General features: G+C 31.3%; 1 protein-coding gene across 1 annotated transcript; it reads left to right on the top strand.

Moving 5' to 3' along the window:
• The first annotated feature begins 4,444 nt into the window (after positions 1-4,444).
• Positions 4,445-8,880, top strand: LOC113868880. Its single transcript, XM_027504847.1, has 4 exons — positions 4,445-4,735; positions 5,303-5,918; positions 7,543-7,589; positions 7,689-8,880. Exons 2-4 carry the CDS (start codon positions 5,597-5,599, stop codon positions 8,562-8,564), a joined length of 1,245 nt encoding a protein of 414 aa, XP_027360648.1. The 5' UTR covers positions 4,445-4,735; positions 5,303-5,596; the 3' UTR covers positions 8,565-8,880.
• The last annotated feature ends 977 nt before the right edge of the window (positions 8,881-9,857 follow it).

The following is a 9,857-nucleotide window of genomic DNA, read 5'->3' as shown; positions in this document are numbered from 1 at the left end:
ACGGAATCAATGCAGAAAGCTAAAATATGTTTCTACATCGGTCCTTCCATAAAAATGATGCAAAAAGCAGTGAAAACTTTTGAATAGTGTTACTTTTTAAAGTCGTGAACTTTAAAGGTGCATAACTTTTGATACAGAATTTAGATTTTTGCAAATTATATGTCTGTTTCATATAATCTTTTAAGATCTTTCTAACTTATGTAGGAAGTTAAGATCTTAACGTCATTATTTTTTTACATCAGTTTTACAAGAGAATCGATGTAGAAAGCTAAAATATATTTCTATATCGTTTCTTCCATAAAACTGATGCAGAAAGTAGTGAAATTTTTTTAATAGTATTACTTTTTAACGTTACGGACTTTTAATATGCACAACTTTGGACACAGAACTTGAATTTACGCAAATTATATGCCTGTTTTATATAATCATTTAAGATCTGTCTAACCAACGTAGGAAGTTAAGGTCTTAACGTCACTACTTTTTACATCAGTTTTAGGAGGGAATCGATGTAGAAAACTAAAATTTTCTTCTACATCGGTCCTTTCATAAAACTAATGTAGAAAGCAGTGGAAATTTTTTAATAGTGTTGTTTTTTAATGTCGCAAACTTTGTAAGTGCAAAATTTTAGACAAAGAATTCAGAATTACGCAAATTATATGTCTGTTTCATATAACATTTCAAGATCTGTCCAACATGTGTAGGAATTTAAGGTCTTAATGCCACTACTTTTTACATCAATTTTACGAGGGAATTGATGTATAAAGCTAAAATTTGTTTCTACATCGGTCCTTCCATAAAACTGATATAGAAAGCAGTGAAAATTTGAGGACATTAAATGTGCACAACTTTTGACGTAGAACTCGGATTAATGCAAATCATGTCTGTTTCATATAACCTTTCAAGATCTGTCCAACCTACGTAGGCATTTAATTTAACGTCTTAAAGTTACTACTTTTTACATCAGTTTTACAAGGAAATCAATGTAGAAAGCTAAAATCTTTTTCTGCACTGGTTCCTCCATAAAACTGAAGCATAAAGTAATGAAATTTTTTTAATAATGTTTCTTTTTTAGGTCGTAAACTTTAAAGATGCATAACTTTTGACACAGTACTTGGATTTACCCAAATTATGTCACTTTCAAATAATTTTTTAAGATCTGTCCAACCTACGTAGGAATTTAATGTCATAATGTCACTACTTTGTACAACAGTCTTACGAAAGAATCAATGTAAAAAGTTATAATTTGTTTTTACATCGGTCCTTCTATATAACTGATGCAAAAAGCAGCAAAAAGTTTTTAATAGTGTTGCTTTTTAACGTCGCAAGCTTTGAATGTGCACAACTTTTGACACATAACTCAGATTTAAGCAAATTATTTGTTTGTTTCATATAATTTTTTAAGATCTGTCCAACCTAAGTAGGAAGTTAAGGTCTTAACGTCTCTACTTTTTATATCAATTTTACTAGTAAATTAATATAGATAGTTATAATCTTTTTCTACATCGGTCTTTCCATGAAACTGATACAAAAAGCATTGAAAATTTTTAATAGTGATTCTTTTTAACATTGTGAACTTTGAAGTTGTATAACTTTTGACTGAGAACTTAAATTCATATAAATTATATGTCTCTTTCATATAACCTTTTAAGATTTGTGCAATCTACGTAAGAAGTTAACTTTTGAACGTTACTACTTTTTACATCAGTTTTACGAGAGAATCGATGTAGAGAGCTAAAATCTTTTTCTACATCGGTTCTTCTTCAATAAAATTGAGGCATAAAGTAGTGAAAATTTCTTAATAGTATTGCTTTTTAATATCACGGACTTTGAATGTGCACAACTTTTGACATAGAACTCAGTATAATGTAAATTATTTGTCTATTTCATATAATCTTTCAAGATCTATCAAACCAACATAGGAATTTAACACATTAATGTCACTACTTTTTACAACAGTTTTAGGAGGGAATCGATATAGAAAGCTATAATTTGTTTTTACATCAATTTTTCCATAAAATTGATGCAAAAAGCAGGATTTTTTTTTTAATTATGTTACTTTTTAACATCGCAGACTTTGAATGTGTACAACTTTTGACACAGAACTTGGATTTACGCAAATTATATATTTATTTTATATAACGTTTTAAGATCTGTCCAACCTATGTAGGAAGTTGAGGTCTTAACGTCACTATTATTTACATCAATTTTACAAGAAAAACGATGTAGAATGCTAAAATCTTTTTCTATATCGGTCATTCTATAAGACTAATGCAAAATGAAGGAAAAATTATTGAATAATGTTACTTTTTATCGTCGCGAACTTTGAAGGTTCACAACTTTTGACACTAAACTTGGATTTACGCAAATTATGTCGCTTTCAAATAATTTTTTAAGTTCTGTCCAACCTACGTAGGAAGTTAACGTCTTAACATCACTACTTTTTCCATTATTTTTACGAGGGAATCAATGTAGAAAGCTAAAATTTGTTTTTGCATCGTTCTTTCCATAAAACTGATGCAGAAAGCAGTGAAATTGTTTTAATAGTGTTACTTTTTAATGTCGTAAACTTTAAAAATGTATAACTTTCGACACATAAATAGGATTTATGGAAATTACGTCTCTTTCATATAACCTTTTAAAAGGTCTTAACGTCATACTTTTTACATCAGTTTTACGAAAGAATTGATGTAGATAGCTAAAGTTTGTTTCTACATCGGTTCTTGCATAAAACTGATGCATAAAGCTGTGAAATTTTTTAATAATAGTTCTTTTTAACGTCGTGAACTTTAAAGGTGTATAACTTTTGACACAAAACTCAGATTTATGCAAATTATATGTCTATTTCATATAACTTTTTAAGATATGTTCAACCAAAATACCCAAAGGTGGTCTAGAAAAACTAGATTCTAAAATTCCAACGTTTTTCAATTTTTCTTAATGTTTTTTCACATTTTTTTGAATAACATTTCTGTTATTAACATTGACAAAAAAAAGAAGGAAGGCAAAGAGGAAGAAGAGGATCAGAATGAGAAAATAAAATTACTAATATATCTTTTCCTAAATATAACTTAAATCATTGATTTTCTTTCTTTTATTTTTAATCATCTGATCTTAATTAATAGTCCACAATATTTGAAAGCTTTTAAAAAAACTTTTTTTTTTCCTTACTTCTTATACACGAAGAGAGGATATTAAAATTAACCCTTACTCTTGTTATGATATTTTTATTATCAAATTTATGTAAAACTACATATATTAAATTTTGTACTTTTCCAATAAATAAGAAAGTACAGTGTCATTATAATAATTTAAATTTGATAATACAAGCTCACATGTAAGAACATGACAATAAAAAGTGAAATATCCGTTTGGTAAAGTGAAAAGCTTTTATCTTAATAAAGAAGTCGACCAAAAACAAATCTTCTTAAAATAAAAGTTAACGGCTTTAACGAAAAGTCAAGAGGTCTCTCCAAAGCTTATATTAGCAGCACCCAACTCTTTTTTAAAATGATAAAGTGATTACATTTTTTATCCCTTTAGTATATATGTAATTTTAGTTTCTTTCATTTTTGTGCGTTAATTAAGTTTTTATCTTTTTAAAATTATTCAAATTCAAATTTTTATTAATTTTCTTCTGCTTAAAACCTTAAAATTTCACATCTAGATTTTTAAAATTTTGTCAAAAATTTTACTTATTTTTTATTTTAAATTTTAAATTATTTCCTATAATAATTTATTACAAATAATTCAAATGTTTAGAAAAAATAATAAATCAAGGATTTTAAGTATAATAAAATGAATAAAGGAACTAAATTTGCTTAATTATAATATTAAATAAATTATTAGTTAGCTAAAAAAGTTTTAAAAAAAAAGTAAAGATGAATGTAAGCTAATAAAGAAACAAACAAAATATAATTAATCCTAAAAATATATATGTTAATTTTCATTTTAAAAATAAACTTAATAACTACATAATACCAATTTTTTCTATAGCTAGGTACACATGATTTAATCATAAACAATGCTTTAAAGATTGTACAGACAATTAACGTAACTTTATTTAAGGAGATATTACATGTGACTTTGATTTTAACACGAAGGGTTCATATGTAATTGATTTATTTAAATTCTTTGGATTTTATTATGTGCAAAAATTCTTTGGATTAACGGTAATCACAAAGTGCAAGAAACGGACTAATCTTAAGTCATTTTATTTGGTCTTTGATTTTGAACAAAAGAAAATATAAATTTGATTTTAAAAAATATACTCTTAAAATTTCATGTCAACCGTAAAAAAACATTAACTTGTGACATTATATTGGCGTATAACCAAAAAAAAAAAATCCATAAACAAATAAATACAGTTGATAATTTAAAAAAGAAAAAAGAAAAAGAGCCGTGGAAACGGCGCGTTTAAAGTTGAAACAGTGAATAGGAGAAAATTAGAACATCAGAACAGAAGATGCGGATGCCAGCTGTTCAACCACTTTGCTTTCTTCTTCTATTTGGTTCATTGTGTTAGTTAGGGTTTTCAGAGCTTCACTTTCTTCGCTACCCACTCTCCAAATGTAATTCGCTTTTACCTCAATACAACAACGCAACCCACTTCTCAATTCCCAAAAATTAAATAAATTCCTTCGTTTCTGTAACTACAGATATTGTATAATTGTTCGGTTTTCCGCAATTTTTTCCATCCCTCTGTGTTCACGTGCGTCAATGTCCTGCCACGCGTGCGGTACGAGGTTTTGTTACACTTTTTTTTTTTTTTGCTGTGTTTTAGTTTTCTCTAGAGTTTCTACGATTTTTCCTTTTAACAAGTAAGTTAATTGCTGTTGTTATGTTCTTTCTGTTGCTGATTTAAAATATATATATATATATATATATATATATATATATATATATTTGCTGTATGTTTGGTAAAGTTACATTTGATTTATTTTATTGAAATGTAGCTTCTTTGCAGTTATGATTGTTGGGCTATGTTCTTGTTTGCGTGAATGTGAGGTATTTACCACTGTGTTTGATTTTGCCTTAACTGACTGTGACGGTATTTATTTATTTTTTAAAATTCTTTTTCTGTGATTTAGATGTAACTTTTTTGAATTTATTGCATTTTGTTAACTAATTTGATGTTTTTGGTTTAGAAGTTAATATGACCACTGAAAATAGCTTTACTAGTTTACTGTATTTTACTTAGCTTTTATTATTACTGTTTTTGTGTGTTTGGAATGGTGTCGTCACACCCCCCCCCCCCCCCTTTTTAGATGCTGAATGCCATTCATTCCTCTTCTTCTGATTGTAGGATTTTCATGGTGGAGCTCGTGTTGTAAGTGGAATTTAGTCTCCGTTTGACATGTGGGTTGTAGGTGGAAGTTATTGAATGTTGAATTGTTCAGCTTGAGGAATTGTAACTTATTTTGGATGCATTAATCTTGAGCATATGATTACTGACTTAACTAGTGACTAAAATAGCTTGTCTTGGGAGCATTCAGAATTGGCCTTATTGTGATATTCTGAAAAAATAGCTAAAACGGGGTCGCTTTGTTGTGTGGCTTCAAGGCCACATGGATCAAATTCAGGCAGTAGGGACTGGTCCATGGGTCCAAATGAGCCCTACTGGCGAACGAATTCCAGTTTCTCACCACCTCCAACAAGATGGGATTTCAGATTCCAGTCTGAAGGGCTGCCGTATGGTGTGAATGATGGTATGCAACTATACGGGTCTTCTACATCATCAAATGGTAAAGAAAGTAGAGGCTGGGTCAGAGGAAACCACCTATATGATCTTCACTATTCTGCTTCAGATGGTACAGGGATTTTCCTTAGCAGTCCATCTGACCTTTCTCAGGGTCCTCAGTGGACGCCTCCAGCAATACAAGAAATAAGTATTGACGATTATGAAACATTGACTAGGAAAGGTAAATCCTCATATGTGAATTTTCAAAATGGGATGTTTGCTTCCATTTATAGACAACATGTAGAACTTTGCAGCCAAGATGATTTATACATTCTCTAAGGTCTATATAGTGGACCTATTCTTCTTTCTTTCTTTTTTTTTGTCCTTTTTGAAACTTTTTGCAAATTTTGCTTTTGTACATATTTATTTTTAAAAAACTGGACTTTCAATTATGGGGGATGCAGCAAGCAAGCAATGTTTGAGCTGTATTGGCTTTTCATCATTTGAACGATAAATGGTGAAAACAACCAATCTAATTACAATTCAGGAAAGCAGCTGAAATTTAAGTGTAAAATTAAAAATAAATATGAAAAGATCACTAGAGTTTGCAGATTCTGAACAGATTATTTAGGCATTTAGGTCAACAAATCCTATATGGAAGCGATAGGTATGGTTTTTAAAGATTAATTGAGGTTGATTTTTTTAGTTGCTACGGTATTCTAACTCAGGGTTGATTGTTTCATATAATTAAAATTAAAAGGAAATTCAGAAACTAACTGCTGTTTAGGTAAAAGACAATTTACATGTAGGGTATTGAAGCCTTAATAATACTCACAAGACATTGAAGAGGTTGCAGCCAAACTACATCTTTTTAATACTATATTGAATGCACAATAAATAATAAAACACAAAAGAAGGTTAAAAATGTTTCTGTTGGAGTGCCCATTTACATGTGAGTTATTCATCTACAGTCTAGTAAAAGGAAGTATTACTATTTTTTTGTCAGTTCATTTTCTGTATGAATGGTAGTTAATTTTATTGTAGGTATAATTGTTTACTGCTAGATATTCAAGTTTCTTCCAAGTCTATCCTACTGAAAAAAATTGTTCAGAAAAAAAAAAAAAAGACCGCTCAACCATCTTGTTGGTTATTTGTAAAACACTTTTGCTATATTCATTTTGTTCTTGTTATGATAATGCTTTTGACATTTAGGGTATGTTTTTGTAAACAACTTAATTAAGTACAGAAAAGGTAAGCTCTTATGACATGATAACTTATGTCATAAATATGTCCATGAAACATATTAAAATAAGCTAAAAATAAGTTATTTTCATATGCTCAAATAAGTTCTGTGAAAGCTTCTCCCCTTTAGTTGGAAAGCAAAGAAAGAATAAACAATAATAATGTTTTTGGTCATTTTGTTTGTAGAGCTAGATCTTACATCAAATGGTACAGAGCTGAACTGGTATCTCTGAATCAACAGATGTTCTGTAGGATGCCATCAAAAGGAGGTCCATACATTGATAAATCTGGCATTCTAGTACAGAATCAAGCCGCGATTTCTTCTAATTCTGCCTTGATTTTCATAGCTTTGACCTTTTTTATAATTAGTCATTTAAGAATTTTCCTTTCCCTTTAATATCATGGAATTCCTTGAGCACCTTGACTTTGGATAATAATTTGTCTGTTAATGTGTGCCTGTGTATATGTTGGGGCTGACAGTTGATGGTTACTGTTAAATCGTTGTGATATTAGTAACAATAAAACTGCTGTGGTTAGTATTCTTTGTGGTTTGTTCTTTCATTATGAAGTTTGTTGTTAATTCTGCTTATTGAACTGCTTCCTTCTCATTTGTACTTTCATAGAGTCTCATCCTTCCGCAAGCCGGGTATCTTTCATTCCCACTAAGGAGGTATGTTTTTGGTTAAGGGCTACTATAAAAAAGTTTGTGTTTGTTATGCAATTAGTTAACAGGCGTTAAAATAGACTGACAAGTATGAAATATCTGCAGGGAACATCTGCAAATCCCAATAGCAGGGGCTCAATGTCATCTCAATCAGAAAGTAGTGAATCCGAGTCTACTACAAAATCACATTTATCCTCTCAGAGGAATTTCTCTAATCATCGTTCCTTCATCTCTAAACCCATTCATCCTATGTCCTTTCATGACCACCTTACAACTGCTAGAGATGCCTTTGATCCTGCAGTAACGGATTTTACAGAGTTTGATACTTCTACCCCACTCAGAGATGGCCAGCATTGGAGTAGTGCCAGCAGTAGTCAGGAGTTTGCTGATGTTACCGAGTCATTTGAATTAGAAACGCCTGGTCACCCACATATTCCTCCAGATGGATTTAGATGTGGTTTGTGTGAAAGATTTCTATCACAGAGATCTCCTTGGAGTTCCCGCCGTATTGTGAGAAGTGGAGACATGCCAACAATTGGGGTTCTTCCTTGCTGTCATGCTTTTCATGCTGAATGTTTGGAGCAGGCAACGCCAAAGACCCGGAAAAGTGATCCTCCTTGCCCTGTGTGTGTCAAATTGGAGGAGGAAAATTCCACTGATCAAAGAGGTCTTTTGAGATCAAGAAATGGTCCTCCTCGGCTTAAATCTTGTGAGGATGGACCCTCAAGACCTTGGGGCTGTGCACAGGTGGGTGATTGTGTTGAAGGGGCTCTTCATGCACCACCACGCAATGCTATGTTCCTACTTAATAGAAATCGTATAAAAAAGAACCTTTCTTTGAAGGGTAATATAAGCAAGGAATTTCCTGGTAAGGTGAAGAAAAGTGGGACATATTCTTCACAGATGTTTAGTGGAAGCTCAGCTGATCAGGAAGCAGTTGGCTGCTCAAAGGCAAGTGCAGGCTCAAGTGTGTGGAGGTAATGGCAAATGTTGGAAACTTGTAACTTAAGCAAGAAAATTGCGTGTCCCGCTTAGTCGAGTGAAATTTTATGACTTGGATTCCTAACCTGTTCATGATCTTGTATAGATTGATTTCTTGTATGTGTTTTCGCTTGGAACTTCATCTTATTTGTGCGTTTGATATTCTATCTATAGTTAGTGCTTTAAACGTATTAACTTTTGTTAGTGGAGTTCAGATTGAAAAATCACCAACCGTTGGAAAATGTTAAATAAACTGTTTAGGTAAATAATGTATTTAAGGAATTATTTAATAAACTTATATTACATGAAGGTTTGTTATCAATTTGATTGTGAGATTTATAAAAATAAGTTGACAGCTTATTTTGCTAAGTTATAATATTCAATTTTTGAAGTTTAAATAAATTATTTGATTATTCCATATCAACTAGTATTGTATGTGTGATGAACTAACTTGTTTTTCATTCAGGAATATGCTAAGCTCGAGTGAAGCTTGATTATAGTGCTTTATTGTGGTTTCATTTTCTTATCATGACTACAGTTCATTTCTTAAGTTACTGAGCTAGCCCATGAGTTAAAAATTTAGAGTTCAGACTTAGCTCAGTGGACAAATTGCCGAAGTATATAGCTCTAGTTCTTAAATCTAGCCCCCCCCCCCCCCCCCTCCCTCCCCTTCTTTTATCTACGGTCCATCATAAATTTAGCTAGAATTAAGAATTACAATTGATTTGGTGGGCTAAACTTACAGCAAAACCTAGAAATCTGTGTGATGGGAGTATGCCGAACCCACACTTCTATTTACTAGATCATCTGTTTTTCTTTTTTATTTTTTACGGACTTTGCTACTTACTACGAGTTTTTTTTTTTTTTTTTTTTTTTTAGTTTGGCGTTGGAATAGAGATGAAGAGGACTGATTTTGCAAAAAGTTGAGAGAAAAAAATGTATTATAATGTATATTTTTGTTGATAAGTGTACGAATTAATTTTACCAATTGGGCCTAAATGAGTGTCGATGTTGGTTGGTTACTTTATGAGATTTTCTGGACCCAATTTGACTGGTGATTTATCTCTCTCTTTCTTGTAATGGGCTTTAATCTTATGTAGACAAACATCTTAAAACAGACGAGATCCATCACAATAGTGACCGTAATTAACTAGACAATGAGTTGCGGCCCAGACTCAACCCAGGCTTTACTCCACCTTGGGGTCTAAAATCGCACTTCCAGAAAAACGTCCAAAATGATTCATATGAGAAAAGAGCTATGGGTTGACCCAAAAAAAGAGAAAAAGAAAAAAG

This window comes from Abrus precatorius, unplaced genomic scaffold, assembly GCF_003935025.1.
Source record: "Abrus precatorius isolate BTA unplaced genomic scaffold, Abrus_2018 Scaffold6, whole genome shotgun sequence".
Lineage (NCBI taxonomy): Eukaryota > Viridiplantae > Streptophyta > Magnoliopsida > Fabales > Fabaceae > Abrus > Abrus precatorius.
This window is presented reverse-complemented; position numbering and strand designations above follow the sequence as displayed.